The 24,172-nt window shown below is 33.9% G+C and overlaps 1 protein-coding gene across 1 annotated transcript; it reads left to right on the top strand.

Moving 5' to 3' along the window:
• The first annotated feature begins 229 nt into the window (after positions 1–229).
• On the top strand, positions 230–21,486 carry LOC124355075. Its single transcript, XM_046806004.1, has 5 exons — positions 230–383; positions 5,010–5,174; positions 6,294–6,444; positions 18,215–18,265; positions 19,235–21,486. The coding sequence occupies exons 1-5, from the start codon at positions 339–341 to the stop codon at positions 19,396–19,398; spliced, it is 576 nt and encodes a 191-aa protein (XP_046661960.1). The 5' UTR covers positions 230–338; the 3' UTR covers positions 19,399–21,486.
• Positions 21,487–24,172: the final 2,686 nt, after the last annotated feature.

Here is a 24,172-nt window from a genome sequence, read left to right as displayed (position 1 = left end):
AATACGAGGTGTGGCTAGATAATAACCGGACTGAAGGTGAAAACAAATTTTACTTAGAGATATTCATAGTTTGATATTATTCCCTTCATTGTCTTCCCCTCCTCAATCTTTACACCTCTCCATTGGGGTGGGGGGGGGGGGGGGTGGGGGGGGGGGGGGGTGGGGGGGGGGGGGGGTGGGGGGGGGGGGGGGTGGGGGGGGGGGGGGGTGGGGGGGGGGGGGGGACTTTGCGAGCCATCAGTGACAACCTGGTCTCTGAACCACTGGTCATACCTTTCCTGCCTTCTGTCTTCCTGCCATCTAAAGAGTTGTTACTGTCTGACAAGCAGAGTTGGATCATGCTTCCTGTCATCGGGATTCCACAAGTACTCTCCCACATTCAGGTGAGAGTCACTTACAGAAAATGTAATGTTCATAAGTACAGTTGGCTTTTATGTAACAAATATGATTGTCTGGATCAACTAAGGCGTAACAACAAAGAAATTAGCATACTCAATTTGCTCACAACAAATTCTGGATGAGAAAATTGCTCAACTGAAAATGGATGTGAAAGCCTATGGATTTGAGGTTGAGTAGACTTTGGTAACATTAAAATACCAACGTTTTATAAGTGATATTCAATACAGTCCTACACTATAATGTAGAGACAAGAAAAACCAATGCTGCTCTTAAAGAAATGAGCCTATTACACCCAAATGTCAGCTTAGTGGAAGTGAGTAAAGCTGAGAGGCACTTGCATACACGGCACGGTCAACATCTGAACCTTATGGGTAAAATGTGGCTGGCTGAATGTATTGCTGAAGCGATTGACAACCTGGCGGACTCAGAACATCTTGTAGATACTTCTCAGCCACCACCACCTGGTACCAGTTGGGATGAATCTTTGGTTGACGACAGCGAGAAGCCTACCAGGAAAAGTCCTCAGCAGGGATCGGTTGTGTTGATGGTGAAGCCTTCTGAGATAAACCCTAAACAGGGATTGGTGACGTTAAGAGGAACGACATCGGGAAACATAGAAGGAACTGCCTCTACCCACCATCCATAGCCAGTAAGCCTCTACCTAGTCATTACTCTGTCAATTGTAATAAACTATCACTTTGTCATATAAATATTCAATCTGTAAAAAATAAATTATATGCTTTGGAAGCCTATTTGAATAGTAATTACTTTGATATACTGTGTCTTAATGAACACTGGTGTGCTCACGAGGAACTCGACCTTTATGTGCCAAGTGGTTTCTTATTAGCAATTGGTTATTGTAGGAAATTGTTTTCTCATGGTGGTGTGTCTATTTACATAAATAAAAATGCTAAGTTCAATTTTGAAATAATTGATATTAGTAGATTTTGTGAAGAAAAACAATTTGAGGTGTCTGCAATCAAATTTTCTAAGTTAAATTTAGTTTTACTATCAATTTACCGGACCCCTGACTCTTCAATAGATGTTTTCACTGATAAAATGTCTCAGGTGTTGGATAGTATCTCTGGTTTGTCTAAAATGGTGAATTGCAAGATAATAATTTCTAGTGATCTGAATCTTGATCCTAGACACTCTGACCGTAAGACTGTCAATTTTTTAAACATGCTTAGGTCATATGACTGTTACTGTTTAAATTTAGAGCCAACTAGATTTAGCTCTTGTATAGATAATTTTATCTCTAATATTGGAAATAATGCAGTAGTTTGTCAGGTTAATCACCACCATTTGTCTGACCACTCTGGTCTTATTTTAAATGTTGACTTAAACAAATTGTCTTTAATTACTGACCTTCCAAATTTTACTGATGCTACCACATCAGATATTAGCTATAACTTATAGGGTGCTCAATGAAAAAGCTGTATCTGCCCTATTTAATGGTCTGGGTAGTTCTGATTGGGAAACATTTTTCTCATACTGTAAGAATACAAATGAAGCATTTGAACTTTTTATTAACGATTTAGTGGTTAGGTTTAATAACTGTTGTCCTTTAAGGAAAAAAAATTGTAAAAATAAGGAAAAACCCTCAGTAGCCCAAAAAAACTGGTACACTCCGTACTTAGGAAAAATTAAATCTTTTCTTGTAATATGTCATGAAAAATACAAAGCTAGACCGTGTTCTAAATATAAGGAATATTATTCTAGGCTAAAAAAATTGTACAGATCAGAAATAGTAAAAGCCAAGAAACAATCTAATGCAGATTTCATTCTGAAATCTCAAAATAAATGTAAAGCAGCCTGGAAGATAATCAATAAGGAAACTGGTCGTTTAATTAAACAAAGCACTCCAAATTTACCCATTAGTGCTACTGAGTTTAACAATTATTTTGTTAATGTTGGTAATAACAACCAACAAGGTTTTCCTATTGATAAAATTGCAACCCCACTTGAAATTTTACAGTCTGTTAAACCTGTAAAGGATCCTAAACTGTTTTTTAAGTTTAACTTTGTAGATTGTGTTACTGTGAATAAATGTATAAGTAGTCTAAGTAATTCAAAGGCAGAAGATGTTTATGGGCTTTCAAATTATGTTCTCAAGAAGTTAGGTTTAGTTTTGCTCATTCCTTTAACGATTCTAATCAACTGGAGTTTTTCAGAGGGAGTTTTCCCCAACTGTTTAAAGGTAACAGCTGTAAGTCCCATTTTCAAAAAAGGTGATAGGCTCAGTGTAAATAATTACCGTCCGATTGCTCTTGTGCCAGTAATATCCAAGCTGATAGAGTCCATTGTTAAGGATCAGTTAGAAACCTACTTTGAAACAAACCATTTTCTTACTTCTGCTCAGTTTGGATTTAGAAGAGGATTATCTACCATTAAGGCGGTAGAAAATCTGGTTTTCAATGTTATGGAGGGTTTTGAACACAACGAAGAAACTAGAACATTACTTTTAGACCTTAGTAAAGCTTTTGACCTTGTTCCACATAAAGAACTTCTAGAAAAGCTTAATTTCTATGGCTTGGAGAATGTTGAATTATCTTTTATGAAATCTTATTTGGTATACAGGTCACAATTTGTAAAACTTGGAGACCAAAGATCGGACCTGAGGATGGTGACGAGGGGGGTTCCACAGGGCTCTGTCCTTGGTCCCTTTCTTTTCATAATTTTTGTAAATGACTTACCTAATTTTCTTCCAGAAAAGTGCCTTCTTTATGCTGATGACACCACACTTTATACATCTAGTCCTGATCGAGAACGTAATGAATTGGTCATTGATTACATGAAGGAGCGTTGTGATCTTTGGTTTTCATCCAATAAGCTTATCTTAAATAATGATAAAACTGAAGAAATCATCTTTAGTTTAAGTAAATCTACTCATCATAAGACAGTTAAACTTCTTGGAATTAATTTGGATTCTAAATTGATGTGGGACATTCATACAAAGCATTTATGTACTTGCCTTTCTAGAGTTTTATTTCTGATCCGTAAATTAAAAATGTGTACTCATTTAGATTTAGTGACCCAAGCTTATTATGCATTTTTTCATTCACGTTTACTTTATGGTATTACTCTTTGGGGTAATTCCAGTGGAGCTCAAGAAGTTTTCATGTGGCAAAAAAAAGTGGTCAGGTGTATAAAAGGTCTGGGGGATAGAGATTCATGTCGAACTATATTTCCTGAGCTTAAAATACTCACATTACCTAGTCTATTTATCTTCTACAGTCTCACCCATGTCAAGGAAAACTTAAATAGTTTTGTTTCAAGAGGTTCAATCCACTATTACAATACCAGAGGTCAAGATCTATTGGATGTAAGATATGCTAGACTGAGTAAAACCCAAAAGTCTTTTAGCTTTATTTGTATAAAACTTTTTAATAAATTGCCCTTGAACATTAGAAATCTTCCAATTAACGCTTTTAAAACAAAAATTAAAAATTGGCTGATTAGTCAAGCATTTTATAGTGTAGCTGAATTTGAAAATGGGAATTTCTATTCTATAAAATTTTAATCCAAGATATTATGTAAATATGTGTTTTTTACTTGAATCTTTGTATTTATTTGTGTGTTTAATTTATTTATAGGTTTTATTCATTTATATGTTTTTAACTTATTACACTTATTGTTATACATTTTAAATGCAGATTTACCTTATCTTATTCACTTTTGTTGACTATAGATGTATTTTATTTGACCCGAAAAATTGGCTGATTAGTCAAGTATTTTATAGTGCAGCTGAATTTGAAAATGGGAATTTCTATTCCATAAAATTGTAATCCAAGATATTATGTAAATATGTGTTTTTTTACTTGAATCTTTGTATTTATTTGTGTGTTTAATTTATTTATAGGTTTTATTCATTTATATGTTTTTAACTTATTACACGTATTGTTATACATTTTAAATGTAGATTTACCATATCTTATTCACTTTTGTTGACTACAAATCTATTCTATTTGACCTATATAATTTGACATGTAACCTTTAATATCTAAGATTACACTAAGGCTGTGTACATTTGACTATGTCTATTGCAACTACTGTTGATTAAGGACAATAAACATATTTCATTTCATTTCATTTCATATATATTGCTTTACATAAAGAATGAAGAATTTGTTGTTTGGCTGTTGTAAGTTTTGCATTTACCTATGATACATAATTAGTAATTATTCTGTAATTTGCCATTGCTCGAAAATTACAAGAGCTGTTTTCTCTTAGGAGGCCTGATTTGGAAGTTTTTCCTGAAATCAACATGGAATTTAAACTTTGAATCAAAGTATAAAATGAATAACAAAAATAGATATGCTGCACATAGAATTTATCTTGAATATAATTTAACTTCTTGATGATTTTTGCTCTCCCAAGTCTCAACTACAAAAATGCTTTTCTTTTAAACATAATTTTTCCCCCCAAACTAGAATAGGTTCTCTTTTAAGATTTATGAACTATTTAAATGTGTCACAGCTCCATCTAGGTTCCAATTAGGGCTCATTTTCCTTGTTTAGAAGTGCTGTAACATTTATCTAGACTGTAAAATCCAGCTTTATGTTTATGTTGAATTATGATCCCTCAATACTAGATATTAACTTCTGCAGGTATTCTCAAGTAATGAGTTGATCATGTCAGTGGCCGAAGCGAAACGACCTGACGCAACCACTGTTATGTTCCAAGTGACCATCCTCTCTCTTGCCCCCACCACCCAGGGTGAGCGACAGCTCTACGTCTACGTCTACTCTCCCCTCACTGGCCAGAACATTACAGTGAGTGATCCTAACTATCTTTCACTATGTAGAGAATCTGTTTACTGTCAAGAATATAGTAAGTTATAACTTTAATTATTCAGTATTACATTGTTGATGTACCAAATTGTAATAAATGTATGTTATCAGTGATCATCAGCTAATTATAGACTGGCGAATAATCTCTTGAGTTCTTCTAAACTTTAAGAAAATATTTAACTCATAATCCTTTATTTTAGGCAATTGTAAATTTATCATTGATTACCAGCGTTACACAAATGATTGTAACTTAATTTGAGGTTAAGAGCTTATTAATAGTTTTACAATATGTTAATAATCTTATTGAGAATGTATAAAATAACAAATCCAATTATTATTCTTGTTATATTAAATAGTTTTATTAATTAATTAGTTTTAGTAGTATTAGTTCCTTTAATAATTTTGAGTGCATGTAGAAAATGAACTATCTTTCGGGTTGAGAAAACATTTTGTTTATATCAGTGGGGATTTAAAATACCCAGAAAAAATCTGATGAGAAAAATCTCATCTCAGATTAAGTTAAGCCTTGAGAAAGGGGCTGTCTCCTATCGAGATCCACAAGGAAGAATCTCAAAGTCATGTCCCTTTGAAAGAAGGGGAGGCCAGCTCTGAACCAGTCAAAGCAGGCACGGGGTAGCACACCCTTGTTGAGGCTAGCAAGAACCTCTGACAGTTAGGGAATGAACCCCACCAACTCATCATCTTCCGCAGTAGAATAGACCTATCGAATTTCCCTTGCACCCCAGATTATTAAGATGAGGAGGAAACCACTTAGGGAGCTTTACAGATTTTAGCCTTTTAATTGGTATATGATTTTTCATACCAGGATTAATAGCAACATTAAAATCCTCAATCTAATGTATATGTATAGTGTCTTTAATGTTTTTAAATTTTTAAGCATTATATGTTTGCAGGAAGGATAACCAATACTGCAGCAAATGTATTATATAAGTTACAAACATTCTATCTAAAAATCTTGTGACAACTGTTAAGTTTATTTAAATTAATCTCTATACAAACTAGCAGTCCAAATACCTGATAACATTTATGTAATTTTTAATGTTTCTAAAGGCAAAGTGTAATTGATGACTGTAACTACAGGTACCTGTGCTTCTGAATGTGAGAGGAGGGACGATATCAGCTCCTTGTATTGTCCAACCGGCTGCCATCTGGTACACTTACCTGGAGTCTTTGTGGGGCACAGCGACTTCTCTCATCTCCATCTTTGTCATCATCGTTGTCCTCTGGTATTGTAAGTATTATAACAAATCATTTCTTCGTCATCAGATTTATTTTCTATTTAGTTATTTATTTTATTTATAAACAGTTGTTTTACATAGTCTTGGCATCACCAAGTTCAACAAAACTTGTCGGTGAGGTCCACTTTAGTACTTTCTAGATTGAAAGTACTAGAGTCAATTTAAATATTTTACAAAGAAGTGACTGGCAAGAAATATCATACTTAAAACTACTATAAGTCTAAGAATCAAAAGCCTATCAATTAAATCAAAAGGTGTATAAATTACAAATGTTTTGTAATTTATATTTTTCATGTTATTTAGAAAAATAAAATAAATATGAAAGCAATAATGAACTAAAATATAAAATATATGCTTTATAAATAAAGTTATAATTTATCAAATTATAAGAATCAAACAGCTATATATTACATTATGATTTATAAATGATTTGTAAAGCAATAAAAATGAATGCTCTTTTCTTGAGTGATGTAACTTACTTATACAACTTTTATACTTATTAGGAAATAGTAGCGTAACTAGTATGGCTTTCGGGGTGTACAAATCTGACAAGTCTAATAGGCGTAATTAAAGGTAAAACATTTATGGCTGTATTTCAAACAAGTTAGACTGCTGTTATAGATTTATTAAAAACATAGATTACAAAAATTGTCCTTGGTATTGTGAGGATTCTATCCCCTCAAACCCCCAAGTTACACCACTATTAGTAAGGTCTGTATGTGCATTGGTAACTTGTTATAAACTTTATGTTCCATATACAGTTACACAAGTGTAAAATGGCACAGGTGGGTATGGCATGTGTTGAGGAAAACATAAGTGTGATTTCCTTGTCTAGAACCATATGTCACTCCTACAGTGGGCTTACTGTGCTGAGACAAATGTTCAAACAATATCATAATTAAGTACTAATTTCACAACAAAGTTTGGTAACAATAACTCATTGTGGTGTTAATTTAACAATTTCACAATATTAAGTGTTTGTTTAGTGACTTGGAGAATATTATTTGTTTTATTGTGTGGCATCAATGAACAGGGGTGAACCACCTCTCACAATACATGTACTTTTATTGTACTATAAATAAAATTCTAGATTAGTGCTAAGTATATTTTCGAAGATAAAACAATGTAGACAGATGAAGAAAAACTGTACTAATTTGTTTTGTTAGTACTTATTACATTAAAAAACAAAATACTGTGTTATGTAAAGTATGTGCTATATTACTAAATACCTCTAAACAACTTATACAGTTTACCATAACACTGTGAATTTTTGTTTAAAATTATTACTGAGCAAACTGAAAAGTGAGTGCTACTGCTGCCAATGATCCTTAAGCCATTGGGGAAGACACCTTCACTGGTTACGTGGTCTATGGTCTGTTGTAGTTCTGAACATATCTGACAGATATCGTTGTCATAGTCTTTACTACTTTTTTATTTTAATTTTTTCTCGAGGGAAAGATGGTTACCTCCGCACATAGTCCTTAAAGGGTCTTTGTGCCTCCCATACTTATGTTTGTGCCCTCAAAATGTGAGAGTTTTACAGAAGCCAATAAAATTTGAAGGCTTCTGTTCTCTGATGTCTTGGGACCCTTAGGAATGTTTTCCTACTTGTAGATATGGCAGGACTGTTTAGCCATATGTATTTCACTGATTCTTCTGCTTCTCCACGGAGTCTGCATTCGTCAGTCTGACTAAGATCCACCTTCATAAGATATTTTCTAAGGTGGCCATGTCCTGTCAACATCCCTAATATAAATCTTATACCCTCCTTACTTTGTTCTAGGAGAGCTGCCCACCCTTTAGCATAAGGAGAGCTAAACGTTTTAGATTGTGTTAGTCCTGAGGTCCTACTCCAGTTTAAGTACTTCATTTTTTCCCAATCTTTTATGAGAGCTTTACTTTAGGAGAAAACTACTCTACAGCCTGGCTCAGGCCTTAAAAAAAAAAAAAAAAAAAAAAAAAAAAAAAAAAAAAAAATGGCTACCTGCCAATACTGATAGTGAAAGTGGTCCCAGGAAACAGTAAAATAGTGAAGGTTTTAGGTAAAATCAACAAATTGCCTCTTATCAACACCTTACCTGGAGTACTGTAAGTCATTTTACATATGATTTGACACATCCTGATTCAAGACTCAAGATAATTTTTCATTTTACTGACACTCACACAGCTGTTCTGGATAGTGATGCCACAAACACCTGGACAACGAGCTGGCTGATATATTACAGCCACATCACATCTAGATATCACAGCTTATGAAAAGCTCTTTTTACAAAATAAAGTTATATTTACAACTAAGCTAAACTAACTTCAAGCATAACTGAAATATAGAGTATAAGCACATAACCTTATTTAGTCAACCATATGACATCACTCATATGACGTCAACACCTGACAGTCACGTATTACATTCCAATTGAATAATACGGCTGGCAGCCAGACAGATAGTGCAAGTGTGCCACACAGACGGGAGCATTGCCCGCCACCTGCTGACACTGCAACCTCTGACCTCAGACGCAGCTGTACTGACAAACTACACTAAGTAATTTACTGGCTCACAGTATGTTACATTTCGACATGGTTGTTGACTACCTCAAATCAACCTAAATTATATTGTATATTTTAGACCTGGACTTCGTTGACATAAAGAAACAGTCAACCTTTTAAAAACTGATTTATCCTCACAATTGAACCTCAAGATTTTTGACATAAAGAAACAGCCAAACTTTTAAAAACTGATTTATCCACATCTGAATTTTAAGATTTTTGACATAAAGAATCAGCCAAACTTTTAAAAACTGATTTATCCACATCTGAATTTTAAGATTTTTGACATAAAGAAACAGCCAAACTTTAAAAAACTGATTTATCCATACATCTGAATTTTAAGTTCTCGACATAAAGAAGTAGCCACACTTTAAAGAATCGATTTAGTTTGACACCTTAACCTTTTCATTTTTCTTTTTGACATTTCAGAATGCCCACAAAATATCCCTGTGGCACATGTTCAGTTGGTGTGAGATACTCTGGGTTAAAATGCAATGGTCCTTGTCAGCTATGGTACCATGCTGGCTGCCAAAGTATCAGCGAAAAAGCTCTGAAAAAAATAACTTGTACTGAAATAAATCACTGGAAATGCGTCACCTGTAAAAAAGACTCTTCAACAAACGTCTCCAAAGTCGAATCTCTGCCATTGACTAGTCAAATTGAACTTCATAATGAGATAGAGGAAGTTCATGATAAGATTAAAAATCTTCAAGATCCTGACGACTTGGAAACATCCCTCACACTAGCTGCTGAAGCTGGAAATGCTTTGTTAGCTGAAAATAGAAATCTTAAAAGAGAATTGTATGATATGACACAGAAGAATTCTCAACTAACTCAGCACATGAGGGTCACTTTTGAGCTTGAGAAAATAAAATATGAGGCCAACATTGAAGAACTTGAAAGTCAGATTCAAACCCTAGAAAACAGAAATTCCAGGTTAGCTGAATCTTTACAGGAAGCTGAACTTCAATTTTGTAGAGAAAAAGAATCACACACCAATCTTATACAAGCCTTCGAAGAACAGGATAGGGAAAAAGAATTGGCAATTTTAAACTATGAGAAAGAAATAAAACAATTACATACAACCTTAAAAAATCTTAAACGGTCTCATCAAGAGAATCCTGACTCAGATAAGGAAATCAAAATTTATAAAACCTCGGAAACTCAAACAGAAAACATACAATCACAGTTACTGGTACAAAATTCTGGAAAATCAAACAACCTTACTCTTATTCAGGATATGATAAGCCTGAAAAGCCGCCAAGAGCAAACGGAAAACTCAGTGAAAGCACTACAGAACCAGTTTCAGAGTTATGCCAACAAAATTCAAGACTGGCCACAGCCACGCATACACTCTAGCAGAAATAAAAGAAAAACAAAGACCCATTTTAGTGTATCCCTACAAATGGCTAAAAATAGGTCAAGTAATCAAAATCAAGTTGTAGCTCCTGCAACACAGATATCTAACTCCAAGCTAACAAAGCAAATAGAAAATACGTCAGTGGTTTGCTCGGATACTGTCTTCAAACTGACTAAAAGCCCGCCTCTTAACTCAAAGCCACGAGCCAAGGATGAGACATGTGAGGAGTTTTTTGCCAAAAACATCGTGTTTTTCAAGGACCACATGATCAAGCATTACAACTGCTTGACAGAGAAAAATAACTCACTGCCTATCTTTCATCCTCGATCTCCTGTGCAGGCTGAAGTCCACCAACCACACAATTTTTTATGCCACAGCAACATGACAAACAGCAAATTAAAATCATAACCAGTCCTTTGATTGAAATCCCTTCTCAAAAAGACCGTATACATCATTTAACAGTCCTTCATCAGAATGTAGATAGAATTAGTAATAAAATTGACCGTTTAAACCATTTTCTCCAAATAGTGAAGCCACACTTAATTGTACTAACAGAACATGGACTGACTCAAGATCACATCAGTAACACTCGACTTGAAGATTTCTGTTTGATAGCAGAATATAGTCGACAAAATCATTTGAAGGGAGGTGTTGCAATTTATTGTAAAGCATCTCTAAGCGATCAGGTGGAAATGGTACAAGTGCAGAATTTCAGTATTGAACTTGTGTGCGAGATAGCCATGGTGCGAGTGAAAACTTTAAACCAATATGTCTATATAATGGGCATCTACCGTCCTCCTCAGAGCTCACTAACTGAGAGCATGGGTGTGATTGCTTCAGTGTTAGACACGGTGCCAACCTGGAAGAGCCCAATTGTTTTAATAGGTGACATTAACATCGACTGCCTTAACCCAGATATGCCTGAATTATTTTTTTTTTTAATTTTTTTTAATTCTACAGTTTTTTTATACTATAAATGTATTCTTCAACACATTTTTAAACAATAATTGTAAAAAATTTCATCGTCGTTTAGTAAATAATGGGTGGCCTATATATAGGACAGTAGGAAAATATGAGTGAAAATGCTAAAATATTTCCAAAAATGCTTTTTAATTTTTAGAAGGGTTACATTTACATTGGATATATATGTTTTATGTACTTAATTCAACTGTGGTTTTTAACAAAGATATATAAAACAAGCTTAAATAAAATTTTTAGTAAGTGCATTTGTAGTTTATGGCTTTGTGTGGTAATCAATAAAAACATTTAGTATGAAGACCAACATCACACTTTTGGCATCTGGTAGTGCACTTGGCATGGCAATGCCCACATCTCGTTTGCTTTTCCTGAGGAACAACAAGGTGGTCCAATCTGTCAAACCTGGAGTCCACTTTTGATTGTTTCGATGGCCGTCCAGCCTTTGACGCGCAACCTTTTACCAAATGTTTCTAGCAGGTTACAGGCAAGTCCTGCGTCTGAAAGACAAGTGGTCAAGGTTCCCCTCCCGCATGGCGGTGAAGTTGCCAGGCATTTTGTTCTGCACTGTCAATGCAGTCACAGATCAGAGGGAAAATACCACTTCTTACCTCTGATTTGGATTCGGTACAGGCTCATATTTTGATCGCACCGGTCCACTCCGCCCATTTTTTTGTTGTACTGGTGTATGAGGTTTGGTTTAGGGATGAAAGCATGTTTCTTGGCTTTAAGTGAAAAGCGTTTTAACCTGATGTATGGGTTGTACACCAACAGCATTTGAAACAACAGTGACAATACTGTTGTCATTCCATCTTGCAATAATTAAATTTTCATCACATTACTTTTTCGTATTCAAAAGTTCCCCTTTCTTTCTTTTTCAAATCTTTACTATCAGTCAGTGGGCACTTTGCTATTCTGTTCTCTCTCACCGTACCAATAGCTCTTATATTCTTTTTGGGACAGTTTCTCAAACAAAGGTAGACCAGAAAAAAAAATTATCAAAATACAAGAAGTACGGGAAATCACCATTCTTCTTCAGAACATCACAGTACTGCAAAACAAACACTGGCACCAAGGCCCAAGTGTTCATACTGAGGGTCCAAGGTGTGGCTGCTCCCTTGGTAGGGGTCTTTCCAAACTACATAGCCATTGGGTGTAGCACCAACACCAAATTTTGTAACCATAGCGAATAGGTTTGTTTCTGATGAATTGTTTCAAACCCATGCCTCCCAAAATATGGGACCATAGACTCATCAACTGAGTGGTGTTCCTCATGTGGTGCGTAATCAAAAAATGTTTTGTTCAATGCAATCAAACAATGGACGTACTTTTTGCATACTTGTCATCAGCATTGAGGTTGTCATTATCACAAACATGCAATTTGACATAATAAACTCAAATCTGTCTCTAGAAATTGCATTTACAAACTAATTCATTGCGAGTGTCCAAAGCTGTTTTTCCCAAAACATTCGTCTTCGAGGTAATGGAACATAACCACTCAACAACAATACTCCTATGAAAACATTTCATTTCATTCGACAGTTACATCACCTAAACGGTTATGTAATGCCGCATAACGATTTGTTTTCTCAACTAATAAATCTACAATATTCATCATCGAAAATACAGAAAAAACTGTTCCATTGGTGTTTAATTTTTGTTTGTACTTCCTGTCTATTACTCCAAATAGTATCATCTAGTTTTTAGGTCCTCTTTGACCCCATTTGTACTGCTTTTTTTTAGTGAATGGCTTACTAACCTTTTTTGCTGGTTTCTCTTCAGTGAAATTCTGAATTCGTCTTACTTTTTATTTGGTGGCTGTGCTATGTCCATCTTCGCTGAACTAGAGGGTAAGGTTGGTTGTGATAAAGAAGGATCCTCTTCATCTTTGTTGTCACTCAGTTCAAATTCTTGGGAAACTTCAGCCGGGGCCAATAAGTTGGTTTCCTGGAAGATGATGGATTGAAGTCATGTCCCTCATCCCCAGAATCCTCATCAGTGACATCATCATTTGCATTGATTGGTGGCTGAATATATACGCCAATTTCTTCATCATGTGGCACTTGGATCTCTTCATCTTTCTAGCATCGTCAAAATTTCATGAAGGTTCAAGTTCCTAAAAAATTCAAAGTACGATAAATAACAAGGTTTTTCAGAATTTTTTATAAAATAACTGTAAAAAATTGTATTGATGCTTAAAACAAAAAGTTTAACCCAATTACTAAGTCACGACTTGAAATACAAGGGTCGAAACTCATTTGAGAGTGGGAAGCATTATTGTTGTACATATGCCTACTGGACTACATGTAGGACGGGCCAATTCCAAACATAACCTATAATAAACGGTCTGAATTTAGAACGGTCACATTTCAAGATAAATGTAATAACTAGTTAGTCAGTTATTAGGAAATGTACTTAAATAGGTTTAAAACTACGAAATAATAGTATTGTACTTACTTTTTCGCACATGGCGCAGAGCTCATGAAGTTGATTGGAAATCCTAAATTTGTAAACTAGTCTAAAGAAACAAACTAGTTGAAGCATTTCACTTGATTGTTGCTCAGATGCATTCAGTAGCTCTTACTGAAGACAGCAACCACCCTGCCACCTGTTGGAAAAAAGCTGAAACTACTTTCAGAAGTAAGCTTTATGGAGAACACTACAAGTGTCCTAAATATAGGTCACTAGGCATATCTGGTTAAACTCGAACATGACCAAGTGCTATTTGATGAGACACTTTTTAGCTACAACATGACAAGAATCCCTCTTCCTCCAACTAGAATAACACCACAGTCACAAACATCAATTGACTGTGTATGTACTAATCAAAAAGGGGATGACTTGTCAATTAAGATCTTAAATTCTGGGATTTCTGACCACACAGCCCAAATTTGCACGCTCAATGTTTTTACAGAAGATACTGGTAATGTTAAAGGACAAAAGAGAAATTTTAATGATGACAATATCCACAATTTAAAACTGGCATTGTCTAATGAAACCTGGGAAAGAGTCATCAACTGTAATGACACTGAAATCGCTTATAAAAATTTCTCTAACATCGTTACATCAGCACTGAACCAAACATGTCCTTATAAAAAATATAAGCAATGCAAAGGCAAAGAAAAACTATGGGACCCTGAACTGCACACTTTGAGGCAAGAATTCTTAGGTGCCAATGATCGTTATCTTCTTATGGGCTCATTAGAACACAAGCAGGAAGTTGCTACTAAGAAAAAGAATTATGACTTGAAGATAAAAGAACTCAGACGTCAGTCAACGGTCGACCGAATAGCACGTTCAGAAAATAAAACTAAAGCCCTTTGGAATATTATAAATAATGAAAGAAGAACCAAGAAATCGTCTGTAGGACTGAAAGAACTTAAAATTGACAATAAAACTATCAACGATCCTCAGCAAATTGTGGAACATTTCAACACTGTTTTTACGACCATGGCTGACTCTGCTATTTTAAACAACAACCCTCTAAAGAACAGAACTCCTAGTCCTATTCAGCAGCTTGACACTCGCTCTTTTTATCTATATGACACAACAATTGAAGAAGTCATCAAAACGATCAACTCACTGCCAGCTAAAGTCTCTGCAGGAATTGACGAAATCTCACCAAAGTTATTGAAGGCTTGTAAACATGAAATAGCCTACCCTTTAACCACTCTAATAAACATGTCCTTCCAATCTGGTAGATTTCCACATCAACTAAAACTATCTAAAGTAATCCCCATTTTTAAACAAGGTGATCAGTCTGAAGCATCAAACTATCGCCCAATCTCGCAAATTTCAACATTCTCTAAAGTTATTGAAAAGATTGTGCTTAATCGTCTCCTAAACTACATGACATACAATAATCTGCTTACTGATCAACAGCACGGTTTCACCAAAAATAAATCTACATCGACAGCTTTAATTAGTTTTATTGAATACGTAATAGATCAAATAGAAGCTAAAAATACAACAACAGCAATATTCTTAGATTTAAGCAAAGCCTTTGACACCCTTGACCATGAACAACTGCTGACCAAACTAAATACCATGGGAGTACGGGGCACTGAAGCTGAGTGGTTCAGGAGTTACCTAACCAATAGAGAACAGGTAGTTGAAATCCGGCATACTCAAAACAATAAAATTGCACACATCAGATCCAGTCCACTTCCAGTTCTAAGGGGCGTCCCCCAAGGATCAGTTCTGGGTCCTGTACTCTTTACTCTATTTACGAACGATTTACCTAAGTACTTAGATGAATTTGCTACAACTCTGATGTATGCAGATGATACCGTTCTACTTTTAGCCGATAGAACCCCAGAAAACCTGGAGATAGAGTCATTCACTGCAATGAACATGGCGGTACAGTACTGCCATATTAATAACCTGGTAGTTAATGAAGCTAAAACCCAGCAACTCATATTGGGCCCAAAAAAGGAACAAACTGTGCACCTGCCTAACGTCCAAGCAGCATCAGAGGCAAAGTACTTGGGAGTGACAATAGATGAAGATCTCAAATGGACAACGCACATTGACAACCTGTGCAGGAAATTAGGTACTGGACTGTATGTTGTTAAAAGAATAAAATCAATAAGTGATGTACCCTCTGCAAAAACAGCCTACTTTGCTTTATTTGAATCGAACCTTCGCTATGGTCTCCTGGTCTGGGGTAATTCATCTGCAGGAAATCTCCAACGTGTGCTGGTAACACAGAAAAAAGCAGTGAGAACACTTGCTGACTTACAGCCAAGAGAGAGTTGTCGACCAGCTTTTATCAACCTCTCAATTCTGACGGTTGTATCCTTGTACGTGCTGGAGGCAGTAACCTGTGTGCACGAGAGAGGTTTTCCCAGAGGATGTAACACACATCATTACAACACAAGACGAGCGACAGATTTTCATCTTCCTGGGCATCGACTTTCTCTATTTGAGGAGAAGCCCTCTTACATGGGTTTAAAACTGTGGAACCACCTGCCAGAAGACCTGAAGGGACATGGTGCGGCAAAATTCAAGAAGGAGGTGAAGCTGTGGCTGCTGCAAAATCCATTCTACTCGTTAGAAGAATACCTGAACAGAGAGCAAAACTAACAACCAAACTGGACATTTACCTGTAAATTCATTGTTTGTAAACTACGCAATTGTATTTATATGATCTGTAACAAATTTTGACGAGTTACAATTCTCAAAGAATTTGTAAATAAAGAATTTGTCTATTGTCTATTACTATAAGGGAGATTCTGTAAAATTCTTACATTCCCACACTGCTTTCGAGTTAAACAAGCAGGCATCAAGTGCCCTACTACAGCCTGGCTTTAGGAGAGGATTAAGTATTCTGCTCCTTTTAGCCTCATTTGTATGAGTCTTCTGGTGCATGATTTTATTGCCATGACTTCTGCTTGGAAGACAGTGGCGTGTTTTCCCAGGGGGCATAGCTAAGTTAACTCTTGGTCTGTATATACAAAATCCTGTCCTAAAGTCAAGGTGTGATCCATCTGTGTGAAACTTCTTTAGTAGGGTTGGCCTCTTTTTACTCCTTTTTCCCTTTTTTCAATAGAGATTAGATATGGTTTTTAAAAGATATTTCTTAATCATACTTTCTGATAAGTTATCATTTCAGCCTCTTTACTGATTCCTTTACCAAGAAGAAAACACATTTAATTTTGTTTGTTACTGGCAGCATTGAATTAACCACTTGTTTGTTAGAACGTTTCGTCATTGTATTCGTTTTTTAGCTGCTAAATGCGAGGTTAGGTGTGTTGTTTAGTTATGAAATTGATTGTAATAGGTATAAAAACTGCAGGATTCTGTTATTGCTTTGTTGTTAGACAGTGATTACAAGTGCAATCAGTGATAGTGATGGAAGTGTGGAAGACGTAATTATTTCCTGTGCTTAACCGTTTGCTGATTCATGGTTGTGTGAGGATGAAGACCTTAAATGTCAAGATGAAGGTTATTTTTTATTATCTTCCAATTTTATACAGTTTGTTTAATTAATTATAAAGTAATTTTGTGTACAGTGTTAAAAAAAACTCCATTTCTTAGGAAAAAAGAAGTTTTAATAAATGTCGAGCAAAATCATAAAAAAACATTGTTTAAAATATTTTCTTTATTTTATTTTTCAAAGTACTATTTTAGATATATGCATGAAAGTTTTTATTTAAGTATAACTCATTGTCATTTCTTATTTAAAGTATGTTAAAATTTGTTCAAAAGTAAAAAATAATAAAATTGCTTTTATTCAAAAATTTTAATATGGTATTTAGTATATTCAGTGAAGATTTTTACTATAAAAACAGTGGTAAAATATTAATCTTTTTTCTTTGTGGTTTTTGTTTTAAAAAGCCTTAACCAGTCTTACATGTTTGCCCAATTTAATTGCTGCTACCAGTACTGCAGTGGCCTCAGTAAATACTTCTTCAATGGGTTAAATCTATTGACCAACCGAGAATTTCAGATTGTTGATAAATACTAACAATAAACACAAACGCATGTCTGAGTTGGAGATAGCAAGATTATATCCTATCTTGACCAAATTACCAATAAAATACCTAGTTCTTAAAACTGTTAAATTCATTATTTACTCATTCTCTACTTTATTTCATTTCCTCAGTCCAATGTAAATGGCTCGTGGTTTCAAGAAGAACAAGGCTGAAAAACAAGATTGGCTGAAAGTGTTGTGGGTTTTGTAAATTTGTTGAGCACTTAATTTTTTTTTTGTAATTTATAGTTTTATACGCATTTGATATGAAGTCGAACAATTCTGTATTTGAAGTGAAGTTGAAAAACTATTTTTAATTAGTTGATAAATTATGATAAACAGTTGTATAGGCTCTATTATTATGAAACTAACTCACACTTGTTTAATAACCATCACACATTTTTTTCAGCAAATATATTCAATTGGACCAGACTAATGTACCCCCCGCCTTCGGTTTATGGTGAGTCATAGTACTTCAAAATATAGTCATAGTTCTTATTTGTTTATGTTTTCTAGTTGTTTATGTATTTGTTGTCCTAGAATATCGTAATTTATAGATTATGAAATGCAGAATTTTTACCATGTCATAAAAAAAGTATTGCAGAACTTTCTTGAAAATCTCATTTAAGGACCTGAGAGAAAGTGTCATACTGACTTTATGATATACTGTGTAAGAAGTTTACTTTTCTTCGTGTAAACAAGAGTATTTTCTGTTGATGAGAAGTTTTAAGAGCAAAACGATAATGTGTTTCTCGAATAAAAGTAAGTCCATTTAGCATCAGTTGCCGTGAGGTTAAAATTTATTGTAATGATTTTTGATGTTTTGTTTTATGTGAACTCGACTCCAGTGTACAATACTGTTTAAAATCTAATAGATGTGTGTAACTGACCACCACATCTGTCCTGTTTTCATCAATGTTTAAATACATCACGTTTACTGATGTAAAGTCTTGGTGATGAATGACGTATTTTCTATCTTTTTTCCCTGCTTGACAAAATTGTTTTTATCACTGTTAGTCACCAAGATTGTAATCGGTTTTCAGTAAAAGTTTGTTATTCTTGGTATAATCAATGTAGTTTCCAGGGTATCAGTGTAGTCTATGTAGGCTTCTGCCGTGTATTACTTTATCTTCCAAGATTTGTTGGAAGAGTTGCAGTGTTTTGGAATGATCCTCAAGAAAATATTTGACATTTCCACTAACTTTACTAAAAAAAGAGGAAATTATACTTAAGACATTGATTCTTATTTTAACAGTTTTTTAACAAGATCTAAACCTAAAGATGCTGTGTAAAATTGAGTATACTATACGTTATGGCCGTATCTTTTTATAGATTTTTGGCACTTTTTAATTGAAGAAAGATGACTTTTGTGTATGAATTATTATTAAATAAAACAATTTAATGATCATATCATTATTGTGTGTTCCAGCTACAAGCACACCAAACACTACACCAATATATCGTAATGGATCACCACAACTGTCCGAACATCGGTCTTTCCTCTACCGACAGCCGTTCTCAGACACAGAACCTGTCTACGGTGACCCGAATCTGTCTCACTCTCCTGAGGTTACACGGAGAACTCGGAGATAGTCTGTCCTGTCATTCTGTGCCTTAAACAACAGATATGTCAACATTGTAGTTGTTGTACTTATACTGTATAGACTGTGTTCACTGATAGTTTTATCGTAGTTGTACATTTTAATCCTCTGCACCCATAATAGGTCACAATTTTGTTTTGGTCCACTATGTGTTATACAAATGTCAAAATTTGCAAAATGGACTGTATTTTGATTTAAAATTATAAACTACTTCATATTTAAAAGTTTTAAACATTTAATAAGCCAAATTCCTGCAACCTCTTTGGCGACTAGTTAATGGTTAGATTATATAGTTTTGCTAAAAAGTAATATCAAATCATGTAACATTTTTTAGATATCTGAAAATAAATTAAAATTACGCAATGTACCAGTTGCGATTTTACGGAACTAATTGCCAAACATTCAACATTATTGGGTTACTAAGTTTTAAACCACAAAAGGGTGAAATGCGTGCAGCGGATTAAAATTAGTATTATTTTTGTAAGCTTTCTTTTAGTGTAAATAAAGATTTATGTGTTCATTTTAGTCAACGACTCACTTAACTTTTGAGACATGAATATCTAGTAATATAATGTATATGGTAACCTTAAAAGTTATTAATATTTATCAGATTTCATTTGTGTAACAAGTATGACTTAGTGATAAGATAAAACAAATACAAACAATTTTGCTAGTCCAAGAATTTAACATGTTTTCTACATTGTTTGTGAACTGGTTGTGAAAAAATCTAAAATTGATTGTTTGGCTTTAAGAGGTTGTACAACTTCAAAGTGTAGGTTTAGGCACTATTTTTTATCTATTAACGGAGATGTTACTGTTATTTATTTATTTTTATTGATGTGTTGTAATATTGCCAAAGCAATCTAGTAGGTTACCACATAATTAAAACATTCAGCTCTTATGATGTAACTGAGGTGTAAGGTTGGAGGAATTAATTAATTGCATTGCAATTTAAATTTGTTATTTTATTTTTCCTTTCTCCCAGAGTAATGCAAATAAATGCAGCAACAAAATGGTTTCATTTTTACTTTTTAATTAATACATTTAATAAATATACAAGTTCAGTTATTTTGTTTTGATATTACAAGTAAATTGTTTTCACTTAATTCATATGTTGCATCTTACCTTACAATTTAGCCTTCTTTATAATTTTAGTGTATTTAAACTGTTATAATTGTGCTTTTGTTACTGAAAAAATTAATGTTATACTTAAATTATTTATGGATAATCTCAGGATCATTTTTATTGACCTAATTAAATATTATAGCATACACTCAAACAATCCAATGTAGTATGTCTTAAGGTGACATGTTCCGGTAGATCATTATTACTTCATTGTTGGACCTCTAAAGGAGGTGAGAGATGTCTTTATTATATAGTTAAAAAATACTCACACATAAATAAGTAAATAAAAAAAAGAACAAAACACATTGTGTTGTATAGTTCATGTAAGCAGTTGTAATGGCAAAAAGTGGATGTCTGGAGTTATGTAATAATACCTGCAGTCACTTACATGTATTATGTGCAATTGTATGTTGTGCTTTTTATTAGTTTGTTTATGTGTTGTGCATTTTCAAACATTATGATAAAATCATCAATCACCGCGGCTACAGAGCCTTCAAAAACACACCTAATGATGTACTGTATATGATTGATTGACGATGAGCTCTAATACCTCTTTTTAATCCAAAATCTTTTAGCTTGACTAATGAGTAATATTGATCTACAATTTCCAACTTATCCAAAATGATGAGTTTAATTGTAAAAGTGTTTAGAGCAGGAAATGATATAGGTAAAATAAGCAAACCCTTCTGCTGCCAACCGAAGCTGAAAGCAGACTTTGGGAAATTGCATATTTTTACCACACTTTCAAAAATAAACTACAAACAACACTGTCAGAGCTTTAGTTTAAAGCTAACTGTTTATTGTTAAACAATCATTTTAACTTTGTTGTAAAGAGTTTCCAAGTATCCTTTTGTATATTAAATGTGTAGTTAGTGTAACTCTTAAGTATTGTGAATTTTGCTACAAGCCTTTAATATGTAATACATTTCAGAAAATAAAATTCTTTTTTAAATAATAATTTTGTATTAATTTTCCTATGTATATTGTATAAAATTAGTGTATCAAGTTTTATTTAAATGTAACATATATGAAAAAAATGGTAATATTGATATGTTGAGTGCTGGTACCCACACACAATATCAACCCCTTAACCCATGTGTAAGATGGGTGGATGGCTTCTGACCCCATACAATTCCTATAGCTTTGGTGGTCTTTTTGTGTTACCTAAAACATATATACTCTTGTTTAGGTGACCCCAGTCGAGAGTTCTTTGAGTTACCAAAGTATAAACCTAAAGTTGACATTTGCCATTGTCATATGAAACATAAATAAGATGTTTCAAGAATTAGAATGTTACTGCTTCCTTTTTAAGGTGTTAAATCCTAAGTTTACAACAGGAAAGTTGTGTATAAAAATTATAAACATATACCTGACATTCAGCTCAAAGTCAAGAGAAGCATACATAAAAAATCATGTAATATAAATGTACTGAAAGGATAATAGGTTTTCGCACATTTGACTTTGTAATGAGAGGGGATATTCAGAAAGTAAGGAACGTTTTGGAATTTAAAAAACCCAAGTACAAGATAAATATTTATTATATATATGTCAGTTGAACGAGTTCAAGAGTTCTTGTGTACAGTTTGCTGTGTGAGGTCGGGCATTGTCATGCAAAAGCAAAATTTTGCTTCTGCATGACAATTTCCATTGGCTTCTGTAAAACAGTTTCAAACCATAAAGTCTGGGAAACATAGAGAAACTACAGTTATTTTATAGTTGTTTTTATACAAAAATTCGCAGACAGCGCTTCACAATAGGTGGGAAGAACAAATCTGAATATAAAAAAAGGGCAGCACGATGTTCATGTTGTCATGGCTGGATGCTGAATGAGGTGTCGAGCACGAGCACACAAATACATATGCGAATGGCGCACACCTGACGTGTTAGGTAGAAACATTTCTTACTTTCTAAATAGTCCTTGTATGTTGCAAAAATAGATCATTATGTTGCGAGGGCTGAGATCTATTCCCTTCAGTTGTCCAAAAAATAAAAAGCCAAGATAAATATATAAAAAAAAAATTAAAGAATAAAAGTTAAGCAAAAATCTCACCAGTCTACATTTGACCATAGAATGAGTAGTGCATCAAAAAACCAAGCATAACCTGTAAGTCTAGACTGATAAGAATGGGCACAAATGATGTAACTGCAAAGAACCACAGTCACTTTCACCTTATCTGCTGTGTACAGCATTTTTTGTCTAGTGCTCTTGGTTCTGTGCAATGACATTGTATTCATTCTCATCAGTTTGAACTTGGAATATGCTTGGTTTTTTTATGCACAGTTAATTCTGTTGTCAAATGTACTTGTGAGTTCATTCACATTGTTTTAAATTTTTGTATGTGTTTAAACTTGTCAAGAGTTTTTTTGACAGCTGAAGAAGAGGACAGGTCTCAATCACTGAAATTTAGTGCCCCATGTTTGTGGCAATAACGATAGGAAATATCCAATATTGTGTCTTACTTTCAAATCCTCATCATTAAACAAATAATAGTTGTACTGATGAACACATGATGCTATATGGATAGCACACCAACTTTTAATCCACTGGCTTACCATCACAGAACCAATCTATGATGTCATCATGTTTTTAAATATATGTTATAAAAAACTGTTGATTTATAAAACAAGTTTAATGCTTCAAAATGAGATTGCCATATATACAATAAAGTATTTTTTTATTACTCAAATACATAGTCTATTTTCAGATAAATGCAATTTTCATTTTAGTAGCCGACATGGGGATGCATTGAGCCAGCAATCGATTCTGTTTATAACTTTGTTATAACAACGTAGTAATAATAAGTAATCAGTTTTTAAATATTTATTTAATATTTACAGCCATATGCTTATAAATACAGTTACTGTGTATAATTAAGGCCCATCATACTCAAGTAGACTACTAGGTGATAAAGCTTACTTGTAACAGGTATACAGGTGTATAACATGTCTGAAAACAACTTAATATTTTTTTTAACATTAGCAGATAACATTTTCAAATTTTACACAATTTTATATAGAATTCTTTACTTTTTTAAATGTAATAACCATCACACACCTGCATTATGGGGATGTCCCGTGGCCAGTGTCAAGGATATCTCAAATGCAAACCTAGTTCAAACTTTGACCCACTACTTTTCTGCAGGCAATTGTTAACGACTGTTCCAAGTGATTATTGAAAAAAAATTATGGTTGCCTGTAAAGTCGGTTTTACGGGCGAAGATTTTACGTGACAACGTCTTTTTCTCGGTAGAATATTTATTGATATGAATATTATTAAATTGCACAATAGGAACAAGGAATTGAATGAAAATAAGAATTGCACAAATTTTAACTATAGAAATATATTTTGTTTACTAAAACATTGTACATAATTTGAAAATAATTAAAATTTGTTATTGTAAATGGTAAAGTTGAATAAAACATTTACTAAAATTGGAATTTGAAATTCTTGCTAAACACAGTTAAATTCTAACTCCGCGCGTGGTGATTGGTCGGTTTAGTTCGTTTGTTTGGTCGCACTGTTATGACAGGTTAGAGGTTATAATTTGTTATTTTAAATGTTTGACTAGCAATACGCGCGGTTTCTTCTCAATCGACTGAATTACGATTGATTGCAGAGTGATTTAAACTAATAATTTACT

This window comes from Homalodisca vitripennis, chromosome 2, assembly GCF_021130785.1.
Source record: "Homalodisca vitripennis isolate AUS2020 chromosome 2, UT_GWSS_2.1, whole genome shotgun sequence".
In the NCBI taxonomy this organism is placed as follows: domain Eukaryota; kingdom Metazoa; phylum Arthropoda; class Insecta; order Hemiptera; family Cicadellidae; genus Homalodisca; species Homalodisca vitripennis.
This window is presented reverse-complemented; position numbering and strand designations above follow the sequence as displayed.